At 35.1% G+C, this 27,064-nt stretch overlaps 3 protein-coding genes across 6 annotated transcripts in view; 2 read left to right on the top strand and 1 right to left on the bottom strand.

Moving 5' to 3' along the window:
- Positions 1 to 1,218: 1,218 nt before the first annotated feature.
- Positions 1,219 to 27,064, bottom strand: part of LOC115245602 — a 43,419-nt gene continuing 17,573 nt past the window's right edge. The window contains exons 2-6 of one of the 3 annotated variants that reach the window (XM_029824008.1): positions 26,045 to 26,116; positions 6,494 to 6,742; positions 5,601 to 5,924; positions 4,247 to 4,924; positions 1,219 to 3,979 (exon numbers count right to left, since the gene is read on the bottom strand). In XM_029824008.1, coding sequence (XP_029679868.1) covers positions 3,767 to 3,979; positions 4,247 to 4,924; positions 5,601 to 5,924; positions 6,494 to 6,742; positions 26,045 to 26,068 — 1,488 coding nt within the window. In that variant the 5' untranslated portion in view covers positions 26,069 to 26,116 and the 3' untranslated portion in view covers positions 1,219 to 3,766. Of the gene's footprint in view, positions 3,980 to 4,246; positions 4,925 to 5,600; positions 5,925 to 6,493; positions 6,743 to 19,063; positions 19,527 to 26,044; positions 26,316 to 27,064 lie in introns of those variants that run through there. The other 2 variants (XM_029824007.1, XM_029824009.1) reach the window with 2 other exon arrangements.
- On the top strand, positions 8,438 to 10,834 carry LOC115245607 (defensin-2-like). Its single transcript, XM_029824014.1, has 2 exons — positions 8,438 to 8,630; positions 9,568 to 10,834. Exons 1-2 carry the CDS (start codon positions 8,534 to 8,536, stop codon positions 9,762 to 9,764), a joined length of 294 nt encoding a protein of 97 aa, XP_029679874.1. The 5' UTR covers positions 8,438 to 8,533; the 3' UTR covers positions 9,765 to 10,834.
- Positions 25,213 to 27,064, top strand: part of LOC115245606 — a 4,201-nt gene continuing 2,349 nt past the window's right edge. Inside the window, exons 1-2 of one of the 2 annotated variants that reach the window (XM_029824013.1) lie at positions 25,213 to 25,487; positions 26,343 to 26,518. In XM_029824013.1, the coding sequence (XP_029679873.1) occupies positions 25,421 to 25,487; positions 26,343 to 26,518 (243 nt within the window). In that variant the 5' untranslated portion in view covers positions 25,213 to 25,420. Of the gene's footprint in view, positions 25,488 to 26,339; positions 26,519 to 27,064 lie in introns of both variants that reach the window. The other variant, XM_029824012.1, reaches the window with a different exon arrangement.

The following is a 27,064-nucleotide window of genomic DNA, read 5'->3' as shown; positions in this document are numbered from 1 at the left end:
AGCGCATTTAATTTTATCTGCTCTATTATACTTTTCTTACATATTACAATACTTATAGTACTGTATTCAGATTAAAATCAATTTACAAATAATTTCACATTTTTTGCAACATTTATAATCAACGTATATTTCATTTTTTTTTCATATTTGTTTTACCAATCTGCGAGAACATTGATAGAACATATAGTACCAATATTATTTACAATCTTGCATTACATTAGGACAGTTTCGAAATAATCTAATTTACATATGGGATGCACTAACCGAAAAAATACGCAGACGGATTTTATTTTTTTAGACAATCTTTACACACAACGCCGATAAAAATTATAACAAGAATAATTATCAACTGATAACACATAATTTTTTTTTTCATTGTACTTTTCCCTTTCGTATTCATGTCTTATATTTAAAATTGATGAAAACTTGATCGTAATGAATAAAGAATCAATATTTTCTATCTTATTGAATTGAGTCATAAATAACTTTTTCCTAATGTAGATAAAGCATATACTAACAAGTACAATACTTTCTGAATATCCTAATTGAGATTCAATCTCGTTAATAATTAAATTAAGAAATTAGAGATTATGGAAATGAAAGTATTCAAAAAGAAAATTTGTTACCCGCATCACAAATCATGCGTTTGCGTTATTCAATCTATTAAGATAAATGACACATTGTAATTCGTTCATTCATTTGCTTTGTATTTGTACTGCCTTTTTTGTTTCGCGTTAATTTTTACACTCTCTTCTTTATCAGATAAATTGTATGTAGTATAAAGAAAAATTACAAATTTTTTTTTTTTTTTAGGTATTGTACTTTTCCCTTTCGTATTCATGTCTTATATTTAAAATTGATGAAAACTTGATCGTAATGAATAAAGAATCAATATTTTCTATCTTATTGAATTGAGTCATAAATAACTTTTTCCTAATGTAGATAAAGCATATACTAACAAGTACAATACTTTCTGAATATCCTAATTGAGATTCAATCTCGTTAATAATTAAATTAAGAAATTAGAGATTATGGAAATGAAAGTATTCAAAAAGAAAATTTGTTACCCGCATCACAAATCATGCGTTTGCGTTATTCAATCTATTAAGATAAATGACACATTGTAATTCGTTCATTCATTTGCTTTGTATTTGTACTGCCTTTTTTGTTTCGCGTTAATTTTTACACTCTCTTCTTTATCAGATAAATTGTATGTAGTATAAAAAAAAATTACAAATTTTTTTTTTTTTTTTAGGTTTATATAGATCTTGATTATCTCAATCAAATTCTTACATATTTTCACACTCTACTCTCATATATCATATATTTTTAAAAAATAAATAACGTTTTTATATAGATTAAGATAATCACATTATGTAATCAATTGCGTATAGATTTCAAAACTCTCAACGACGATTATTATTTTTGGAACGATTTTTAATATTGATTTATCAAAGAGACGTGTAGATAAGTACGTGTATAGATAGGTGTGTAAGTAACGCATAATCTATAAGTTACACACCAGTTTTGTTTAAATGTATGATATAGTCGTAAATTTCCAATTTAAATTCCTTCGATTGCAGTTATCTATAAATGACGACACATAAAATTCACATTTATTATGTTTTGAAGCTATTCATTTAATACAAATCGAAGAAGCTGTTTTAACTGCTGGGAGAAATTTCCCTTATTAAAGCAGCGTAAAAGATACAGATCACACATCTATTGTCAGTCTAATTATATTCTAATCACACCGTAGCGGGGCGAGGCAAGATCAATTAAGAGGCTGTTTAAAAAAAATTCAATATAAGAAATACTAAACTTAAGTAACGAAAAATTCTATCTAGTATATTATTTACTTATTTAACTATTGTCAGATGTCGTTCAAGAAACAAAAATTAAAAAATATCTTAACGTCTTAACTAAAACATAATTATGTGGAAAGAAATTTGAACATATAAAGAAATTATATAATGCATAAAATAATGTATCTTCTATATTTGTTCCAAGTTTTCTGAGAAAGTTAAAGAAATAAAATTATCAAGAATAAGAATTGTACGGTCGAAAAGTTGTCACAGAAAATAAGTTTGCGAGACATTACGCGGTATTTATTGGCTCTACGTTTCATTTATGGCTTTGCCATATTTAATTTGTTTGCATATTCGCAATTGTATATATCCTACTTTTGAGACACAAAATTCTCGAGGCTGCGACATGAATATTTTTTTCTCTTTTTATATTTGACATACAACTCCATGTATAACGTTCTTGCATGTCATTATTAAACGTACGTGGCAATTTTTATACACATATCTTTATATAAGTACCGTGTACATATATCTCTACATCAGTGGCGCTTCGTACTATGATTGAAAATCGTGATGATATCGACGAATAAAAAAGCGCCGATCAGAAAAAGCAGGAAAACATAAAAATTCGCGCAATGAAGCAGGGAGAAGGATGGTAGAAAGTGCCAACTTATTACGGCCATCATGCCGTAAGTTTGCATTTTGCATAACTTATCGGACCAGCCGCCACTCTCTATGTGTTTGCCTTTCTTTAAGAATATATTATATATATTATACATATATATGTTATAATTAACATGCTCTCTCTTTCTCTTTCTCTCCCTTTGACCCGCAAAGGATAGATTAATGTTTTTATGATTAATCATATTATATTCGTTAATATACTTACGAAATGCACTTACATGGCACAGAATATATTTTTGTTATGTCGTAATCTTATCTTTTAGGATATTTTTTACGCCAATGTAATATTATGCAATCGCGACAACTTAAAATGATACATGGCTAAAAATAATTATTCCATATGAAAATAGTTCTCTAAACAATCTCTCTTCGATTCGCACTCTATTAATAAAAATTATAGAGCGTTGTGTGCGTGTGCGTTTATTCAGGATAGACAAGAACAGATTTATCGTCGCGTTTTCTATTTCCTGTCTCGCGGTAATTATATATGTAATTATTTGCGGATAAGTATAACTAGGATATATAAACGGAGAATAAGAGCTAAAATAGTCCGTATATATCGAACTCAATGTTCACATATCGCGTCACCAAAAATAATTAGCAAAGGCCTTTAACTTCGTAAATTACCTATTTAACGGTACAATCTCTGCAAAAATTAAAATTGCAATATCTCTATTAATTAAATATTAATTTTTCAAATAAAATCTTATAAACGTATAAAAACCTCACGTCGAAAGACCGAAAATACTCTTCACGAATCTGATAACATCTTTTAGAAGTTTATCGTTTTCAAGTTTTAAAAAATTTGGATAAGAAAAAGCTTTTTAAAGCTGCTTTATAAAGGATAAATATGCGAGGGTGTTAACGTTCTTTTCTTGTGAGGAAATGCGTAAGAAAAAAACAGATAGAAACGATTACATCCTCGATGAAATATGTTTTCTTTCGCGATTTTCATCTCTCTCTCTCTCTCTCTCTCTCTCTCTCTCTCTCTCTTTCTCTTCCCATTCCTCTCTCGCGCTCGATTTTTCTCTTTCCCGAACCCTTCTCAACTCAAGGAGGCAAACAGGAGAAGAGCCGTACCAACAAATCACTTCGTATTTACACGAGGATTTACACGTTAGTTCGGAAAATAGAACTCATTCGGCAAAAAAAAAAAGAAGATAAATAATGGCAGTGCAACAAATATCTCATGCTGTCAATCCGGTGTATCTTGATGTATGTAACGGAACGAAACAAATGATATAATTGCGAAGAAACGGTCCGACGATGGTGCACTACTTGACGAAGAGATCCTTGAGAGTAGTACAGATCGAATCGCAGTCCGTTTGCTCCTGCTCCTTGTTTCCACTCGAGAACCAGCTGGTGACCTTGCCGGCGCGCGACTTGTTCGGTGACACGGATGGTTTTCCAGATGAGCTGCCCGACATTTCCGCATCGTTTCCCCTGTGGGTCGAGGTAAGAATCTTCTCGATCGCATTGCCGAGCACCTGTCGATAGAAAAGAGAAGTTACGCCGTTGCATCGTGCGAGAGAACTTTGGTTCCTTTAACGTGATATATTTTTCCCTTGCGGGATGCAAATATACATATATGCCAGACAAAATAGAACTTTATTTCAAACCGATAACTTTAACTATAATTCTCTTTAGATGCTTATAAATGCCTAATGAAGAAAGATATACACAATGTTGATTAATATATTTTTAACTCTAGCCTTCCCTTTTGAATAAACGGAACGTAATTACATTTCATTTACCTGAGCGTCCACTTTGGTACCGCTGCTGTCGTCCCAGAGAACCTTATGTTTGGGGTCCACGTTCTTCACCAATGTATCCTTGACGGTTTTAACTATCTTCAACTTGTCGAGCTTGAACGTCATCGCGCTCTCTTCGTCCAGGTACCGATTCTTTTTCGACATAGGTTGATGACGCTTGGCAAACCAGTTGCTCGGTGCGATGAGCGAGCCGACGGCGCCTTTGCTGCTGCTGCTCGACGTTTTGCTCTTGGTGCTATGCAGGATAGACACGTCGAAGCTGTTGGATCGTGAGCTCTTGAGTCGACTGCGTCTCTGCTCCGCCGTTTTCGTAGACCAGCTCGATCTTTGTTCATCCTTCGCGTCTGACGTGCCGCATGTATTTATCTCCGACGCGGACGACGTCAGGGAACTCAGGATGGATATCAGGTCCGTGTTGGAGCATGTGATGCCCGCCGCTGTTGTCGAACAGGGTACCTCGAGTTCACAAATCGGCCTCGTCATCTCAGACGCGCGTCTACGTAGCGCCAACGTCGACGCCGCGACTGACGCCGAGAAATCGGAGAATCGGCGTTTCTGATGCTGTATGTATTTCTGCGTGGTAGAACTGCCATCGCCCTCCAGAGGCTGAATCTCGCATACTCGCTCGCGAGACGATGTCTTGTACATTTTTAAACGAACCTGAGAGACAAGCATACCAGCATTAAAATATTCCTCGTTAACGCAAAACATTAGAGATCAAACGATATGTATATAAAATTAACATCAAAGATATATCGAATATGTATTATCAGCGATTTATTTTTAATGCAGAAAATTTACACAACATAAACATAAATAATTTAACTAAACAATTTTAATAATTTTATTTTTGTCAAAAATTCTTTAATCAGAAAAAGTATCAGTTATACAATGTTATTTATCTCACAATTTTTATTCTCGAAACTTATGCTTTATAATGTTATTTTCACAAAAGCTCTTTAATTTTAAAATCTAAATTTTTAAACCTGAACTTTCAAAGAAGGTTTTAAGGTTGAAATTGGATCTGTAATAGGACATGCGATTCAATATATGTTCAATTTTAAAGTCATAGAGCATGAAAAAAATGAGGGTGAACAATCTAATAAATCTTTAGCCAACAGTCCAATGAATCTGAATAATAATTAACACAAAGCTTGATCTTATCCCTCATTCCGGCTAAATCAATGGAAAAATACACAGTGAGAGAGATAATAAAGATTTACGTATCGTTTGATATATACATGTACAATGTCTCTTATTTTAGCTTTACTTTATCTATATTATTCACTCATAACGTTTAATGCGTTTATAATGCGTTACTAACTGTAAGTATTACCTTTTTGGCCTTGATCTCGGCGATGTCGTCCATAATGTCGAGCTGCAGATTGTGAGTGCTACCACTATTACTGGGCGGGCCGCTTATCCCGGTGGACGAGTCCCGCCGGCCTTGCAATATCCTGGTGGCACCCATGGGAAATGCGGCGACAGATTCCCGTCGGTTGCGACCAAACAGGGTTGTCGGTACCCTGGAAATCGTGACGACAGAATGTCGTCGTCCACCCGACTGCGGTGTCGGCGTCTGCGAGAGTGTCGCCAGGAAGGCAGCCTCCCTCGCTGATGGACCGGATCCTTCTCCACCGCGTTCGCTCAATCGTCGTACCTGTTCACGCGTAAATTTACGGATGACGTAACTTTAACTGCGACATTCAATATGCGTTTATCTTATTACTGTGAAAGAGGAATGAGACATGATCAAACAGCCTCAGAAAATTCGCTAAAAATATTTCAATTACAACGTGTTGGGTTTGATGTATCCTTAACGTGATTATCTTTAAACCTCGGACTTTTTGCCAAAGATTTTTTAAAACTCGGTTATGCGAATTAAAATGACAATATTTTATTGATATATTTTATTTATTAATTTTATTAATTTTAAAATAAGATATATAAAATTATGATAAAATCCAAGAAACAGCATAATATTATAGATGACTCCTGATAGCTTTTACATATATATATTCTCTATACATATTCTCCAATGTCATTTGAATACCGAGAAGATATCGAGAACAACGATCACTTTACCGCGATTATTCTGACAATAAGCTGCAGATAAGTTTATTCTAAGTTTCTCGCGTACGTGTTACAGCATCATAAATATTGCCATATTTGCGTATCGATATCGCCTTAACCACGAAAGACTTCCTATGCATGCGCATACATATATACCTGGGATGCGGTTATCCCGGATGTACACTGCGGAGTTGGTAAAGAATGCTTCCTGGCGTCCCTCCATGGCGAGAGCAAATAGGGATTCAAGGATGGGGAATCCGGATCGAATCGCGGCGGCGATTCCCTGCGACAGTGATCCGCTTCCTCCTCGCCGAGCGTGCTTTCCTCGACGACAATCAGCGGTTCGGCACCGCCACTTCCGTTGCTCGTACTCGGACAGAACGACTGCCTTCTCATACTGATATTCTGCAAATATTATTTGTTTCCCAAATTTTCTTTATTTTTATCTCTCATTGCTTAGATCAACTAATCTTCGCACAACCAATCGTATAAATATTCCAGAATTGTCCTAGAATTCTTTTTTATGTTAAAAAAAAAAAAAATACTTTCAAAAGTGAAAAATTTTTTCATTTTTTTAGACTTTTATATAGATATTTTAGAAACTAAATCTTTTAGTCCTCCGACCTTTAACAACCCTCCTTAAAAGTCAGAGGTAAAATAATATGAAAATTGTTCTTTTTTTTATTCCAAATATTTTCTTTTTTTGATTAGACATTTTATATTTAACGGTATCTATGTATATCACAACGATATTAATGGGGAATCAGCAGATTCTCGTTACATATATATCATTTAATATTCCGAACGGATCCAGCGAGCTTTCTCGTGTGTATACGATATCGAGATTCGAGAGATTCCAAGCAGAATTTTTTAATTTTCACGACGACGAAATAGCATTCGATAAATGCATGTCTTTGGCGTGGAAAATATGGATAAAGCATTGCACGTAATATATCGTCTTATACGGCTCCTGTAATTCAGGACACGTGCGAGCATTTCGATTTGATATCCGAGATATCCCCGTCCTCGTAAGTACCATAACGCGTTCGCGTAATGGAAGAGAGGGAGGGTAATTTTACCGTTAAATTTCCATAAATATATTTGCGTAGGATGTAACAGCCCACAGAGCTGCAACATCCTGAAGTACGATCAAAGAAAAAAAAAAAAAATATTGTCGAGAATGACACACTACACGTCATATTGCGTCGCTACGCAAATATTAGCGTTTGCAGAAGTCATATTTTCGTTCAATATCTGGGTCAGTTGTTATGATCTAATGAAATTTGCGATCTCCCGCAACTACGCGTTGCAACACGTGTGCATTATTTTCTGCCATTGACTGTTTATTCACAGCTTAACCAATACCGTGATATTTTTCACAAACGAATTATTAACTTTACAGAGATTCTTGTAATATGCGAATAGAGAGATCGCGTTATTAGCACGCAAAAAAATAAAACAATAAAAGTTACTAAATATGAAAAGCAGTCGCAATATGAAAAGCGTTATTATGCTGATTAACTTTACAATTTCATCCTGATAAATAATCTTTTGTGGTCGTGACACATATACGAAATATTCGAATTATTTAATATCGGTATATTACAGCTTTCTATTACGAAAGATTAAATCTGTGCTAGGTATAATCAAAAATATTGAAAAAGGAAATCTCTTATTAATTTTTAAAAATATGCATATATTGAAATATAAAGTTCTTTTTATTCGTTAGTTCTCAAATTATACCGGCACGTCGAAGATATAAAAGATAGGACAAAATCCAAGAAGTTTTACGGTATCTTTTACTTTGGAATATCAGAATTTTTCAATGAATACCTGTCAATTCTTTTTAATTCATTTATTTCTCGCAAGCTATAGTCACGTCGACATTTTCGATCGAACAGAAAAGCCGCATTCGATCGACCAGCTTTATCGCCTCTCCCTTTCTCTCGCAGTTGTCCCGGTAACGGTGATAATACCGGAAATTAATATTCGAATACGTAGGTCAGTCGGCTGGCTGGAAATAGCAAACGCGAAGCCACGAGAATTCCGGTGGCGGGATACTAAAAGAGGAAAGTCGCTGCGACAGAGGATGTTCTCGTTGGCAGCGATGAGATATAAAGAACTCGCGCTCCACATCCTTAAGGATATCGTTGTTTGAGACGTATTCGAGTGCACACGAAAACTCGTTCTGCGATTATGAAGTTGCTCGCTATTTTCGCCATCTTCGCTGTACTGGCTTACGTTTCAGCAGACACGCTATCGGCTGTTTATGACGGACCTACTTACGAATTAAGTAAGTACATTTTACCGAGAAATATGACGGAAAATTTTCTCGCATCTCAAACGAAAATTCTCTCGATAATTGAACAATTTTATTAAGCTGTAATTAATTTCAAGCTATTTTTGCTTTTCATCGGAGATATCAAATTTCTGAAAGACAGAGAGAGATCCAGATATTTCATTAGTATTAAAAAATATTATGTGGTAATAATTAAAAAATTATAATGCAAATATTGAAGTTTGTTAGTTATTATAGCTTTCTTTCGAGTAAAATGGTGCGGTTTTGAAACATAACACAGAAAAACTTTTCAACTTTGACTAATAAATATTCAAAATGCACTACCTTTTATCTCACGCTATATAATAATTGTATTATACACACAACACACACAAACACACACTCTCTCTCTTCCTCTCTTTCTCCGATGTACCCTTTTAGAATATACTGATAATATATTGTCGATATCCTTTCATATCGAATGCGACGCGACCCTTTCCTCTGATAAATCATTCGATTACGAGTTACTGCATCATTTCCGAATACTGAATTGGAAATAATCTTTATTTTATTCTCTACAATGTTATTCAAATATTTAAATTAATTTCATGTAATTAAAGCATCTAATAAAAATGAAAATCTCGTTAAGGACCTCAAAACTTAATTCGTAAAAATTGTATAATTCCCAATATAAAATAATTCGCGAAAATAAGTCTTTTCAAATTTCTTTAAATTTCTCGCTTCTCCCCTATTTTAAACGAAGAAGGTAGCGCACCTGCTACAAAATTCCTTTTCGTCCGCCCGGTAAATACGATTCCGCATCGTAACATGTATCGTATCGAATATATATTCTACATTGATGTTAAAATTCAATATACTTTGTAAAACGCGGAATTTTCTCCTCTTCGCCACACGAGAGAAAATAATGGAAAAATCGCTCGAATTTTTTCAGCTACCATCAACGACCCGGAGTACGACGAGATGGCATCGAATCTGTCGCCTATCCGACATCGGCGCATAACCTGCGACCTTTTATCCTGGCAGTCCAAGTGGTTAACCATCAACCACAGTGCGTGCGCGGCCAAATGTTTGGCTCAACGGCGCCAGGGTGGCCGCTGCCGTGACGGCATCTGCATCTGTAGGAACTAGAAATAGACGTCGTGTCTCGCTTTGTAAAGTATCGCAGACACATAATCTCCCGGCCAACGCACGTCCCACGGATCTCGCACACCGTCGCCGTCGCCGTCCGCTGTCCCACGCCATCGATTATGTTGGTAAACGTTGCTGCATTGTAATCCAAATTAATATTCACGACGAGGATTACGACGGGACATCGTACCGGTTCAATCACCACGCGACGGTCCCGATCGATCGATTATAACGAGCAAATTTTGGCTGAAAATTGATAACGCCGCTGTCAATGAAAATTACCTCGATCGTTCTCCTCTCATTGCGTCAATACTGTGTAACTTGATAATAAGAATAACGGCTCTTATCCGCGACAGGCGTTCCGCGAGAAATTGAGAAAAAATGTTAAAATGTCGGCGTTGGTCATTAATGAACGTTGATTTATCGTAATGAGCACTCGTATGAGATTTGTATAACAATTTCAACAATGTCAATTATTTCATTGCAGCAAATGCACACAATGTTGATTGAAACAAATGTAGTTCTGTGAAAATTACTTTAACATATATACACACACATGTGTATCTCGATAGATATCTCAATTATGTATAATATTTACGTACGTGCCCCAAGTAAAAAATTAATTAAGTATCGATGAATAATAATATTGATATCTTTAAGATATTTTTCAATTATTCATAGAATTATTCACACTATTAAATATAATGCAAGTATGCGATATCTAAATTAGAACCCTTTCCACGAACTTGTCCCGCAAGATAAGTAGCGACACTTACCATAATCAGCTAATCTGCTATTTTATAATAAATTAAAAGCTATCTGGCTAGATTAATTTCTCAAGCGCAATAATTAATAAACTTGCAATCACGACAATATTCGTGAAAAAAAGAAACCAAAATTTGACCAAAAAAATATCTTTTTAAAATTTGATTTGACCAAAAAAATATCTTTTTAAAGTTTGACACAAATTATGCAAAATATATTTTAGACAAGTTAATTCATTATGTATTCGCGATTTTACTGTATAGCCAAAAGTGATTTTAATAATATATGATATAGAAATAAATGATAATGGGATAGCAATTAATCGAACAAAACGTAACATACCGCGCCGCGATTGATAATTGACCTTCGCGTCCCGGCGCATTCAAAATCTATTTCCGAATGTGAAAGCAACATGTGGGCCCAGGCCGATAGTTCCACATTGATGAATCCAATCACTAATGTAATATCTTTCGACCCATCGTGTATATTGATTGTGCGTCGCGGACGTGCACGGAACACATATCACCGCTGGACAATAAGCTGTTTCAGGAGGCATTTCAATCGAGTTTAAAATACATATTTAAATAATCGTACGTGAATAAATCTCCAAGATTAATTCGATGTCAGACGTGATCAATATCTTAAGTCTCTTGTACTTTGAATAGAGAACAGTACATCTCTTAATATATCGCGGAGCATCCCCTTTAATACTCGGGCAATCAATGTTCTCCGATATAATATTTCTGTGATTTCAATACCAGGAAAAAATTTATCTATATAATTGCATTGATCCTGATATTACTCTTAATTTATCAGATTTAATTCTAATTTTCATAAGTGCCTTTTAGTCTCTCATTCGGATAATATAACGTATTCGAAACTCATATCATTTCTGATCACGTATGTAAAATTCTCCTCTCGGAATACTCGTCTCGCTCGACCTTTAGTTTCTCTCTACTCGCTTGATAAGGGTCATTCATGATGGAAACTGTAGAAGGGTACTCCACTTGGTATCAAAATGCACTCTCGTAGAAAGATATTAGTGAAATCCAACGGATTAAGACGAGATCGGATTAAACGGAGATGTCCTCAGTAGGAGGATAAGAGTTTCTGCGATCCTTCTCTATTTACGACAGTCGACTAATGTATTAGCGGTATTGTATACCAGGTGTCCCTGACCGATATCAAGCGTTCCTTCTTGTTGTTGCGACTTTGCGAGTGGAAAGAGAACTCGAAAACTTCCGATGTACTGATGGCGATATGAAAGTTTCCTCGACAAAATCTCCGATATACGGCAACTAAATGGGGCGAGAATTTCGCGACCCGACGTAAAAATTATCGACTCGCAAATATTCGATATTTGCTTTCGCAAAACCATTTTACGTGCAATTTCCGAGGTAATATAAAATAGAGATGATTCGATTCGCTCTCTCTTTCTCTCTTTTCTCCGTGCGTTCGAGAAAGATGATTCGTCGGTCGATTCACAAGCGCCAGCAATTTGCTTCGATAGAACGCCGGGGCTCTATCGGGAGAAAAAAAAATATATAATGCCTGAAGGAAGAGTTCGAGAAAGGATCGCTTTGATCGGAATGCCACACTTAATTCGATTTCAGAGCCGCGTATATTCGACGGCGGCTCGAACAAGACGGCCGGCGTCGGCATTTCAAAGTTGCCGACTTCTCGTGAGAGGAACTCTCGGCCTCCCGCGTCCTCCGGGCGACTTTGAACTCCCTCACCTACCTCTCACGTGTCTCAGAACTTGCCGCTAGCTGAAGTCAGCAAATGGAACGATATTTCGCCGAACAATATATTGGAATAAAGTCCGAACTGTGTTCACGGACTATGTATTGTCCACGCAGCGTTAATATTGCACGATGACGATATAGCAGAAATACTTAGAAATGTTCGCACGATACACAAACGGAGAAGAATAACTTCTTCCATTGAATAACGGACATTAATCTCGTGAATGCGAACATCAATCTCACGGAATTTTCCGAGCGTTTGTTGCCGGAGGTAATAAAAAGAGCATTTTATTTTTTACTTCGGTCTTCGAGATGCTTCGCGAAAACATTAGCAGGCTTTATTCTTGGCGTAGATTTTAAAAGTTTCTCTTTCTCGTAAGAGAGAGCTAGAGCAACAATTATAAACTTCATTTAACAATTTTTAACTTTGTAGTGTGTTTTTATGTTTTTAAATAAGAAGATTTATTATTTTGCCCGAATAATTATTTTGCGATGAAAAAATTAAGATTCATAATATTTAACGCAGATTTTCCAATTTCAAATGTAGAAATGATACTTTGCTTGTACTTTACATTTATTATACGATATCTCTATTAAACGTAAAAATAATTTGCCACGTGTCGAATATGTATCATTCAAGACGATTCGTTTATTACGATATTTATTCGGCATATTTACAATATTTTTGCAATATTTTTGAACATTCGATCAATTCCGCATACACGGTCGCTTGAAACGTGGGCGATAGAATCATAAAGAAAGCTTTTCAGTCCGTGCGGATAGAAAATGCGCGAACGTAGGCAACGCAATCAATCAGATCGCCCCGAATAGATTCACTTTGAAACTGCCAGATAACGAACCGCGCCGCGAACAGCGGGTTAAATTTAAGTCAATTCACATGAGGGTAAGAGTTTATGGAGCGAGAGCCAATTACAACGCAATCTCGCAAAAGAGGATTCAATAACGAGCGAAAGGAGAAGGAGGAAGGTCAGCATTCCTATCGCATTCAAACAAATCACATTGTCCTTCTTTCTCTTTCTCTCTCTAATTTTCTCCCTCTGTTTCTTTTCCTCCCTTCGTGTCCGATATCTATCGAACGTTTACCGTGTCGGAAATTTCAGTATTGGCGATTCTCGAATGAGATTCGTTGGACGAGAAATGCGGCGCGACATCCGATAAACTAAAGAGCTCGTGAGTGCACCTTTAGTACTAAACCCTATCGATCGTTGGGGGTCACTATGAACGTGACGCCTTGGCTTTTGAGTTTCAAAGGTAGTCAAGCTACCGAGCTGCGGTAAGATGGGGTGAAATTGCTCCGAATAGGGTTAACGTTGCATCGTCGTCGTTGGTGTATTAGCGTCGCTCCGGCGAAAAGGCCGTAAAACCGGCGAGCTTGATATTTGAGAAAAAGAGAGAATAATCAATGGAAACGACGAGAACCCGCTGACATAACAAATAAACCTTCGCTCGATTATTTTCTCAGAAGCTACATACTTCATTTATCGCTAAATGCGATCGTCTACTACCGGATTTTATTTTTAGAAAAGACTGCGTATATAATGTATCCATTAGCGTTAATAGCAAGCGAATTGAAGCTTGTTATTTCCTTGTTTATTTATAGACAAGGTAATAAAAAAGAATCTACGTATATTAACAATTTGAAATATCAACTAAATTTCCGATTATGATTAAAATTTTAATTATTATTTGTATACAAAGGATCGAGAAAATACGTTCCGTTTTTGCTCTCTCTCCAAAGGATATTATAGATCTCCTTTACCAAATAAAACATATAAAATTGAATCTATTATTATCACACGCGCCCCGAATTTTGCGCGACTCCCACGTGTATGGCAGAGATACGCGGCGCGGATTCTAGTTTTAATAATCCTCCTCTTACCCTCGCACACGAACTTAACCAAGCGTTGAAGTAAACTCGAGCAAAGCTTATGTTAACGCCTTCGGCGATAACAAAGGGATTTTTTCACATGCGCGGCAGTACCGCGACGCGATATCTCCTGCTCAGGACTCAGGATGGGCGCGCAAATCGGGACTGACCGCCCTTCATGTCTTACGTGACGTCATACGTGTGCAACGTATTTGACGTCACATCATAGTCTTTAATTCCGCGTCTCGTGCACAAGGCAACTACGCCGAATGTATAAAGCGGTTTATATAAATGGCGGCCGTTGATATTTCGCGGTCGTATATGAAAATTGCCGGTCGGATGATTTAATAGCGTGTAGAATAATCTCGACTTGACTGTAATATAACTATATCACACAAGAGCCACGTGATCGAACCCTTGTTATAACAAATGCCGCGATCATCATCGCCAGCGACCGCGAGATCATCGATATTAACGATTGTTCAATGTACTCTGCTGGATTTTACAGTACTGCTTATGAATACTTATGAATACGAAATGCTATTTGTTGAATGACGTTATCCGTACGAAAAGAGGATATAATGGAAAATGAAAATCCGGATAGAACAACAGTACGTCAGAGTAAATATTTTATTGTTCATCCCGAACGATTTTTTGATTATGCATTAACCCTTTTAAGTGTTAGACCGTATTGCAGTTCCGAGTTTATTTTTCTTGAATCCTGGATTATTCTCGTTTTCTATATCTTGCTATATTGCCGAAATATTTTCAACTTTATCGCATGAATTACTTTTGAATTCAGAAATAAAAAAAAAATTCAGTAACATTCGACAATATAAAAAATTATTAAATTAAGGCATTTATTTCTGAAAAGATTTCGATGGGGTCTTGTGATCTGGATTCAAATACATATTGGTAGAGATTTTGATTTTAAAGTGCTCGTATAAATGTTACTACTTTTAATTTTATCGATGCAATTATCGTGAATAAAATCAGCTTTTTTTGAATTATTAGAGTTAAATATAACATATTCGGATACTTGTGCTTATTCTAATATTAATTGCCAATTAGTTCGCGCGTTGACGCAATATAAGGTTAGAAATGTTCTCTATAGATAACTAGGAGCTAGTTAAATAATTACATGTCCATGGCAGAAAACGATGGGAATTGGTATTGTTAAATTTCTCTCATTTCCTCGGCACAGTCCAGCGTGAAATGCGCGAGGTGTTTCCTACAGAGCAACGACAGAATAGCTATTAAAGACAATTCGTTCGGCCTTCCAACTCTCGTGCCGACGTCCCTTTTGCCTCGTTAACTTCCATTCTTTTGTTCAATGAACAGGCTCCCTGCGCTTGACAGACATTTAGTGTCGCCAATTATGGGCAAAGCGCGCTACTCTGTATACCACGTTACGTAAGTGCACCTGTGCACCGATAATAGACAGAGATGATGATGCGTGGCAACGCGGGACGAAAGGAGATAACTCGTCGAGAAGATGTGCGTGTAATAAATTTTCCGAATCGAAGCTTTCATGGGAATAAAAATCTTTCACCCCTTTCGAATTTCCCCAAAATTAACTCGGGAAGTTATCTCGCCCACACCCTTAGCGCTGATAACGAGTCGTTTCTATCTTATCGCAAAATGAAGCTTGAAGAGAAGTCTTTTATGAGACGACGTCCTTCATTCCAGATCGAATTTTTCCTTGTGAAAATCTGTTTTGCTACGAAGATACGCGCCGGCGTCAAAGGACATGCAATTACGGGACTGTGGACTTTTCCCTTCCGGACTTAATTAAATACCTCGGATGCCGACCGACCGTCGCAAATATTTCCAGAGGATCGGTCATCTCGGCCGACATGCTTGAATCCTACCCCTTTTCCGTTTTTCTATTTCTTTTCTGTTTTTAATCGTCTTCTCAAAGGATTTACGGTACAAACGAGTGTTACGATTTAACCCCCGGGCAATCATATTACTCTTCCAACTTCCATCCATTTCATGCATAACAATCCAGAATTTCGAGGAATTACGATTAAGCGGAAGGAGGAGTATAGATAGCGGATGAAAATTTATGGTCAAAGATTATAGATCGCATGATATGCCATTTTACATCAATATTTATTTTGTATAATATATCACCGCGTTATATGCGTATAGAATCTGTATAAATAATATCGTCGTATTTTCCATCCAATGTTTGTATTCGACGCACAAACGGAAAAATTATATATATCGTCAATTTTATTATATAATGCAAATTACGCAAGTTCTTACTTGAATTATTTAATACTCGTTAAACATTCATTAATGTCGTAACACAAATTTTGTCATCATTATCGTTACGTTTTTTTATTATTAATATCATTTAGCATTAATAATAAATATACAAGAGATGCTATCTAACAAATCTCCCTCTATATTCTCGCGGTTCTAATTTTATCGCAAACATAGCCTGATTCATCCAAACATTTAATAGTGTCGTTTCGACTAACAAAATTGAATCTTGTTAGTCGAGATATTTGTATCGGATATTAAGCGAAGTCTTTTTAAATATGTTTACGGTGCATAAGTATTAATAGCCGAAATAATTCAGAATATAGATTCGAAAGCTCATTTCAAAGCAAATTTGTAACAAATCATATTACAAAAGCAATCGATGAAAATGTCGTTACAGAAAGATCCCGTCGCAAAAATATCTTGGCCATCATTACCTTTATTTCAACATAAAATGAGTATCATATTTTATCACTGTGATTCAATCGTTTCATGTAACAAATAGCGCAGTATTTCATAAGTAAATTTTTAACTGAAATAACGGAATTATATTCACACAGGACGGAATTTAATTATTACGTGACAATAAAATGATGGAAAATTCGAGCGTTTTGATATTGTAAATACGGCAAAGCGTTCTTTTGATCGTACAACATGGCATCATGCGAATAAATCAAACAAGAAAATATCCATCTTAAAACATATTATTTAGTATAACAAAACAAAACGGCAAACAAAATTTATTTCCGTTGATATTATATATTTGTTATTCTTTAATTTATTATATGTTAAAATCCATATTCCATTTATTTTGCTCATAATTTAATTATAACAGTGCACAATTTAAAATTATTGGATAACATATTGATAATATTTTAAACTTTTGATTAAAATTTTATTAATTCTCGCGTGTACTTCTGTCTAAGCTTAGATTTGATTTTGCTGATGAAAACTATGCTTTTTGTTCGTATCGATCAAAAGTATCTCTAAGGAAGATGAGAGAACTTGGAAAGGCCACTGCTCTTCCTCTCGACTTGTTCTATTCTCCTAACTACGAAGTAAGCGAAGCGATTCATTTAGGGCGTAACGGCAGAAGGCCGAAATTAACCGTGGGCAATTATTCGCTGCAAATGCACAGCTATATAAACCTGTCGAGGCTTGTAATTGTCAATTAGACCGACTGTCAAGATTTCATCGATTCGTCGATAATCCCGGTATCTGACTAGTATTACTGGTAAAATGCGACGATTGAGCAAATAGCTCCCCAAAGAAGCGTCGTATTTTGGAGAAATACGAGAGAAATCTCTCCCCCTTAAAATTAATAAAATTGTTCAGTTAATAAGCTCTCCGACAAAGGATTTTCTCTCGTAAAATAAAGTAAAGATTTTCTCTCGTAAAATAAAGTAAGGATTTTTAATAGTAAAATGAAGTAAAAACTAAATATACTTTTTTGGAATAAGATTGGAATAAGATTGGAATAAGAACTTTATATTTTAAAGCAATTTTATTAATATTGCTTTTTAATTTTTATTTTACCGGTCTGCTTGTAATAATTATCTGGCGTATTTTATATATTTATTTTCTATTACATTACCATCTGATGAGATTTTTTAATATTCTTTTTATCTCATTACTCGAAATATTAATTCTGATATATAATTCTCCTTGTAGCATACACTTCGTGATTATCAACTTAAGCAACCATGCACATGTTAGTTTCTCAAATGCATTTATATAATTACTGCATTAATTTACATGTAGTGACTTAGAAGAGATAAACCACGGTCTTACCAACGTAATTTATTATTTAAATAAACTTGTACATAAGTCTACTCTTTGATACTTCAGTTTCTACTCGTCGCGTTTAATTTTTCGCTTTATAAAACTTGAAGTCATCAGTATAATAGCAGAACTCGCGAATAAAACGAATATAAATAATTTCGTCTCTATAAAAACTCAAGTAATTATTATATAAATAATAAAGAAGACTTTGCGGAGATGGAAGCTCATGATACAATTTTTCCAATATATCGCAGAGAAATAATAATACATAGCTAGCAAATTTATTGTTAAAAGTCTATGCTTGAACGGAAGCGTTTTCCGCGAACAGAATGATTCCGAAAACAAAAATTTTTTATATGAAATTTTACACATGGGTTGTTTTTTATATTTTGATATAAATTGCTACCATATATAATATTGCGTTCAAAAATGCAATGGAATAAAATGGTTAATTGTTTAATTAATTGACTGTAGGATAATTCCGGGATATAACGATATAATTGACTCTACTTACGGAAGTTTCACATCTTATAGTACAAACTATGTACATAAGTTATGATTATGTATCTCGAGGGTTCCTGCTATAAAATATGATACGGGTAATATCGTAAATATATGTCGTCGTTATCCCGGACTGATCCCACAGCCAATTAGAGCACAGAAAATTATCGACGCAATATAAAATTTCGAGAGTCTCTCTCGAAGCTGTCAAAAATCTTTCTATCCCGTATAGACGTCCCGTGAAGCCGCGGCAAGTTCAAAAAACTACAGATGTTACGTGATCGAAAATGAGACATGAATAAACAATCGACGTGCGGCGAGCGAGTAAGCAACGGAATCCCACTTACCGGGGAGATTGTCGGCTGCCGAGCGATGTTAATCTCGGGGAGGGAGAAGGGTTTGTTAACGCGACCGCATTCACGGTTCGACTGCCGATCCACTCGCTAGTGATGTACTATCACTATCCCAGTTGTTGCTCTTCGTTAATCCCACGGTGGGCGCACTACACGAACTACTCGACGTTATCAGGATTGCTCGGTGTAACGACCTCGCTTCACTTACGTATGATAGTCACCCTTACACATCGGTCTTTCGCGATCGTTTTCCTCGATCGTCGATTCGCTAGGGGTTCTGTTCGCTCCGGGATTGCGATCTTCACCTATCCGAGATCATCGGCCAGAATCGTTGATGTATATATGTGATGTCGATGGGTCTCTCTCTGTGAGCGATCGTGCCGGCGATTCTTATCAAGGTAGAGCAAGGACGACGACAACGGCTACGATAACCCAGTCGCGACGGTGGTCAGAGCGGCACTACGAGGCTCGCGAACGACCCGGCGCCCCTCTCGCCATCGACCCAGGTTCGCTCGACCAATCGACGCGTATACCTTCTCGTTGCTTATGTACATTCCGCTGGATCCTAGGGGGTGGCTCGACTCGCGCAAAGGGGTGGCAAACAGCGGAGCGGATGCGACGGGAACGACGACGGTGGCGAAGGGACCGTTTCACGTGTTGCTTCGATGTAAACACTGACATCCCGAAGCATAATTTAATGATGCCAAGCCAGCCTCGAGGCAATCGTTGCAACGTTCATACGAGGAAAGCTGATTGCGCAATCGACGCGATGAAGCTATCTCGAGGAAATAACGTCGACTAACTCCTACAATATCTCGAAATTTGTAAAAAATCAAAGATTTATCTCTAGCGTATTTACTGATCCTATTTTGAATGTAAACAAAAATTTTTAAATATTAAAAGATACTGATAAACTTAATGTATGTGCAAATTTTTTTTAGCTTTAGAATTGTATGCTTAAGTTAAAAAGTCGACCGTAGAATTGAATACCATCGTTGAAATATTGTCTATATTTTATAATACAGTATGTGTGCGTTTTGTAATATAATATTCTCCTAGCATGCATTATATTATTATATAGCGAGTTGATGACATTATAATGCTGTTATCGAATTTTGTAATGTGATGCTCTTATACCTCACGTTATGATATTATAAGTTTATCGTTAGATTAAAGAATGCGAGAAGTAACTTTATGTAGCAAAGTCAAGAAAGATTTTATCTTTCTGTATTGAAATTTGAAAATAATCATTCGAGTAAGAAAAACATCGAAACTAAAGATGATGAATTTAAAAAAAAATCTCACATATCCAAATATTTTCATCTAAATATTATTCTAAATTTTATTTAACAACGTCACGAATAGCGACATAATATTTCTCATTGCAATACAAATACCTTGTTATATTAATCAGAATTTTACCAGATTGTTAGATTATCGCAAAACTGTGGCATAAATTCAGCTTGACCAGAACTCACAAAAGTACTACGCTGGCGACGAAACACTATTTCATCAGGTGCACGTGTGGATTCATTATAAATTATTTTGAGAAATACATTTTCAAACAATATTTAATTACTTATCTATTTAAGGATATAAAAATTGTCAAAAAGTCACGTTAACGTAATGATGAAATATCCAAGTCATTCAAGTCGAAATTTTAAAGAGACATTTACAAATTTTTTCGAATACAAAGATTCTCTCAATTTTTTTTTTTTTATATTTTAACATCTATTTTTCAATTACGCTAATTGACAATCATAAAATGTCACAGTCATGAAGGTCGAAGAGAATTTTTATCAGAAATGCAATACTTCCACTTTAATTTAAACTGTCACAGAACTCTTTCGGAAAAGACATATGATGTAATAGATTTTACACGTCTCGTAAAATTATAAATAGCACTTGAATGTGTCGGTGACAAAGAGATGAAATGCAAAGTGCAAAGAGCTCACTGTTTATTTATCTAACTCTCTCTCTCTCTATATATATATATCGACCCGACAAGTGCTTTTACCGCAGTTATAGAATCTCCTACATACGCGATATTTGTTACCGACAATACAGCGCGTGGAGGCAATCGAAACTTTACACGATTGTCAAATGACAATGGCATCGCGTTTTGTTAAATAGAGAAACAATCCAGATGAAAACGAAGCGCTTAAAAGGGAACAACATCGCTTTAGATAGATTTGTGAGGTTTAAAGCGTATTATGCGTTCCCCGAGATCCCTGACTGATGCGCGAGCTACGTCGTTTATTGCATCTTACCGCAATTAATTCTAATATCCATTACAAGACAATGATTATCAACGACTTTACTCGAGCTTACGCGATGCTATCTCGTACAAGAAAAGGTTTACATTTATAATTAAGAAAACATGTCTTTTACTGAAAGTAAGATTAAGGCTATCCAGCGTTGAAGAAAGTACTTGTTGATGAAACTCGTTTCGAGAAGATGTAAACACGATACAGAAGAGACTTCATTATTTGATTAATATAAAAAAGATTTTATCTAATATATCATACATTTTCAATAATATCTTTCAGATATTTAATGTTAATAATTCCAAGATTGCGGCGACGTTAATTCCTTTAATTTTTCCAAAAAAAAAAAATATATATATATATATATACCACCGTTTTTAAGATGTCTCGTATACGCCAGAGATATTTTCCCTCCAATTTGATATAACAAGCTAAAATGCGCGCGCGAAATTCATACCATAAATAATTTTCGTCGTTCGGGAGTTACATTTGCTCCGCGAGACGGCACATAAAATGATATCGGAGCTACAAACTTATCGCCCAACATTTCTCTTCGCAGCATCGTCTAAGTAGCGTGGTATCTTGTGTATCTCGCGGGACACTTGCAATTTATCGCGGATAGTTCATCTGATATATCAAAGCTTGTCCGCGCGCCAACTTTACTCCCCCGTAGATCAGCTGATCGTACGTCGCAGACAGCTCGACCCTCCGCCAGGTATTTCTTATCTTCTATCGGACAGATTTTATTATTTACTCGCGCTTTATTTTTATCTCGCAACACGCAATGGATCCACGGGATAACGCGCGCGACAAGATGGATTATATTCCCACGTGAAATTCATCCGTTGACATTAAGCTCTCGCTTAACTTGTCTACGTCGGTCGTATTCAACGACACAGAGTGTGTCATCGATATTTATAAACCGTTGTTGACATTCGTTCTGCAAATATCAAAATTTGATATTTCGGGGATGACGGATGCAGTTCGCGTACTCGCGTCATGCGAATACACGATGTTACACATGTGTCTCTGATATTTTACCTGACAGAACTTATTATACACTTTAAATGGAAAGGATTAAAATCTAAAAGGAACATTTTATTTCATGATCTTTGTATATGTATAATGTTAAAATTAAATGGTCTATACGTTAAAATAACACAAACAAAGATTTTATCTCATTGTCAATTGCAAGTATTGTAAAAAAAAAATAATTGCAGAGAAAACTATTATAAATACATGACTTAAATTTATAATTATACATATTTAAACTGTTCTTACATTATTTATAAAATAAATAATAACAATTTACAAATGTTAAAACAAAACAGAAACTAAAAAGAGTGTTTAAAATTAGTTCTAAAAATATCGGTTTCGTTCAAACTCTCAATCAGTATCGTTTTTATTTCTACGCTATTAAATCTAAGTATTACCTAGTATTATCTAGTATTATTGTCATTACATATTTGTTTTGCCTTTAGTTTCGGTTTCCTTGTAACGTTAATGCCGGCTCAATGTTTGCTCTCTATATATCCTCTCAAGAGAGGTTCGTTCACCAGTAAAAGTCATAACAGTCGCTGTCTGGGAAACCTGAAATCGATTCCCCTGCGGGTATTCACCCCTGCAATGTGCAGGTGCAATAGACTGTAGTGAGCACATCGTCTGAAATTATTGGACGTTATATCTCAAAGAAAGCGCCTTTTTTTTAACACGCAATAACGAATAATTTTGTATTAATATTTATCATGTGTTGAGTGATTGTTAATTAAAATCATCGTCGATTCACGTCTTTGAAATTTGCTGCAGCAAAAATATTCCATTATGTTTCAGTTTTATAAATGCCTATAAAAAATATATGCCTAATAATAAGTTTTATAATAATCAATCTTTTTAATAATTCACGATAAGAATCTTGCATTTGATTTATTTATCGTTAGTTTAAAGTATGTTGTATAATCTGTATATGTATATAGAGTAAACTCTGAGACCTATTATAATGTTACGTAAGAAATTAAAATATATTCTAAAAGAATTGCTTGATAAGTAGAAGTTATAACTTTTCAGAAAGCTAAGAATTACATGTATTTATATTTTAAAAATTAAAATATCTTTTTCTCATACATTTACATAACAGCTGTTACATTATTGTTACATAATATAATCTATTCACATTTCGTAATACTATTATGTTCTTAATATGATGTTCTTCCAGCACATGTTAGACATTACGTAGCAAACTATATATGTTAATATATGAGAAGATGATGATAGACAACTATATACGTGCATGAGAAGTTACTCTGACAGAATAAAGAGAAGATTTCACGATTACCTTGCGTTAAAGAAATTAATCATTGAATACAGAAGATGTCGATATCTCAAAATTGGAGCTGATAAATTAAAAGAGATATCATAATGATCTGTATTTGTATGAATAGTTTGTATGAATAGTCCGTAGTTTTATTCACTGCTTTCATAGACCGCAAAAACGTATTCGTTACTGTAGCACCTAGTTGGGGGTCAATCAAAACTTTGCAAAATTGTTGGATCGTTGCAAGACGACAACGCTAAGTGAGATCAATTTAATATGGTTAGAATTCCCAGAGAAATTAAAGCGACGAAACGCTATCTCTCATCATGTGTGAATTCATTATAAACTTTTGGGAGAAATTCGCTTTCAAATAAAATTTAAATATTTACTTATATAAGAGCATTTTTATACATAAAAATGTCAAAAAATATAGAGGTATTAACACATAAAAATCACCCGGTTGTGGCTCACAATTGTAAAAATGTTCCAAAAAATATTTTAAAAAGTATTCCATAAAGATATTCCAAAGAAATATTCCTCTATAATTAAAGATTAAGGTGTTAAATGATGAAAAGTGCAAGTCTTGACACTTCTCACTAACACAAAAAAGGGCTTTCGGCGATTCTAGAATATAACATCAAGTAAAAAACGAATAGAGATGAGGGAAGCATTTTCAGGAAGCAAAGATCATCGTAAATGATGAGAAACGTTTTTTGGAGATCATTATCGCTGATTATCAAATTTCTAATTAGCCGTTTCGCGTAAATGTCTAATGAAATCGTATAAAATGATATCAAGTTGTGTTAAAACGAGAAGCTGCAATATACTTTACTTTTTTATCACTTCTATTCACACTAGATGTCACTATCTTGCACTCATAGTGGCAGATACGCACATATATCATCGAAGCATACATGTGCTTAAAAAATATTATATACTACTGCATAATATATATTATATATCAAGTTACATAAACGTACATTCAAACTAATTTTACATTTAAACGAGAAAATAAAATAAACGAAGTGTTATCATTCTCTCTTTGCTTGTATATTTATATTATGAAAAAGTTGAGTTTTTTCATTATATAAAAAATTAGCGTTAATAATACACAAAAAGTTTATTAAAAATATGTTTAAAACTTTTCAAAATCTCTCTCGTGTATCGGATCCCAAAAACTCCGCCGTAAGTATAAAGGTCCTCAAACGCCAATCTTTATCGATCGTGGACTTTTAATTAACGAAAGGCGTTATCCTCCGCGATTATCATTGTTAACAATTAATCCTCCATGAAGGGTATTATTATACGTTAACGACAATAGGACGTTATTTTGTAATTAGAAAGGCTTTAAAATTAATTGGACATCGTGCGCAAATGATAACGGATGATAAAGGGGAGGATACACCGTTCAAGCCGCGTTCAGGTGTTCGTTTCAGGTTCGCCCCGACAACGATCGACAGCGTCGCTCACGCAACAACTGTGACGTCGAGTGGTCGTGATCGCAGGGACAAATCCCTTCGCTGGCCGCGAATATTGATTTTCGACTTTCGAGGTTTCTAGAACAAGTCAGCCTTGACGCAAGCGCCCCTGCCAATGCAGCATGGCGTCGGAATCAAGCATTGTTCGCCTGGACCAACGTTAGGATTTTCCGCAATTCTCGGCATAAAGCCAATTCCCGAGAATAGCTGCGCGAAAATGTGATCTACTCGCCCATCGGATCGTCACCGCGATTAGTTTCGCGACGTACATGAAGCAAGGACCAGGTCCAACGAGATGACCGCGGATGTACGCTTCGCTGTCACGTGCTTTCTGCTTATCGCGTTGATAACCCTCACGAGTGGTAAGTGTAAATTATCCCGAATATATATTTATCGGTCAGACGTTAGTTATGCGATTGTCGCTGAAAGCCACGGTTGTTTTTAGAAATATATTGAATTAAATTTACATAGTGAAATTTATTTTGGTTTAATTAAAATTGACAGAAAATCTAGTATGCGAATCTGAGAAGATACTTTTAGCACACAAGTTACAATTTTAGGATTATCTTTAATATAATTCTATTCATAAAAAGCTGCTTGCAATATTTATAATTTTATTAGAAAAGAAATCTTTTTTACTTTTTTTTGTAATCAAAAAATTTATATTATATTACATAATACTTTACGCCCGATCTCAATTATAATAAATGAGAATTTTCAAAGTCGAATCAATCTAATAGATGCTAATGTTGCATTTCTAATATATTATCTTTATTCGAATCAAGTATTTTATATTTTTAATACGAACTAGTAATAAGATAAAATTATAATTTTATTCGCTCTTTCCTAAATAACTATAAAATATATTAATATATATAAATGAGAGAGAATTTCTCTCGGATAATTACAATAAACTTACGAATTCGCGTAATCGATAATCCATACCATGGGCATACAAGGTTTACAGCATGAAGTGAGAGTTGATAGGCATCTGAAAGAGATAATAAATCATTCATTTATTATATAATTTAATATATTTTACGTTATAGTTTAAATTTATATTTCAACATGCTATTTTTAAAATCAAGAGCATTTTATTGATAGCATTTCTGCGGAAGCAAATCTAGCTCGTTCGCTTAAATTTCGACATAAATGCATAACAACATAAGTGCTTTTCTATATATATATAATATGCGATGTATTTATGATGAAAGCAGGTCAGCTATCGATGAAAGAGCATCGAACTCAGGCGGCTTCCGAAAAAGCTAACGATCTATGGTGCTACCAGTGCTTTACTATGGACAGCGATGAGAAGTGTATCAATCTCACTGACAATACCGGCAATTCTAGCACTTTCAGGCATAAATGTCTGGATGACAAAAGAATGTGCATGGTGAGGCTGCGTAATACGTTTTGTAGTTTTGTTTTAATTTTTATGTAATATGTTTAGCGCTAAATGTGGCAGTACGATCCTCGCGTCGCGTTTATATTAAAATTGATCGTTATACGTTAACATATTAACATATGTAAACTGTATATTGCACGAAATATAATATTGCATAGAAACGTGACACGCGAACCAAAGTGCTACGAGTATGTATAAACCAGATTGTAACGAACGGATGACGTGGCAAATTCATCCGCGTGCATTTAATATGAACCTGTCAAAACAATTTATATCATGTTACTTGTTTATCTAGACGAATTAATATCTATTTGTTTACACACATCACGTTCATAAGCGCTCATCTATCGTGTGGAAATTATTACATACATGAGATACTCGAATAACGGTTATCTATTTATCACTTACGGTAATCTCGTCGAAATGTCAGATAATATATTTTAAATAGGATTTAATATCCGCAATTTTTGTTGTTAACACAATAAAAAAACAAATGTGACGTGTAAAAAAAAAAGGAAATTATATTAGGGAAAG

Source organism: Formica exsecta, unplaced genomic scaffold, assembly GCF_003651465.1.
Source record: "Formica exsecta isolate Colony F162 unplaced genomic scaffold, ASM365146v1 scaffold122, whole genome shotgun sequence".
In the NCBI taxonomy this organism is placed as follows: Eukaryota; Metazoa; Arthropoda; class Insecta; order Hymenoptera; family Formicidae; genus Formica; species Formica exsecta.
This window is presented reverse-complemented; position numbering and strand designations above follow the sequence as displayed.

Excerpts from the sequence above, each read along its gene's own strand:
- LOC115245607 (XM_029824014.1), top strand. The coding sequence starts at position 8,534 with ATGAAGTTGCTCGCTATTTTCGCCATCTTCGCTGTACTGGCTTACGTT. Across the intron at positions 8,631-9,567 it reads CGGACCTACTTACGAATTAA|CTACCATCAACGACCCGGAG; the intron begins GTAAGTACATTT and ends GAATTTTTTCAG.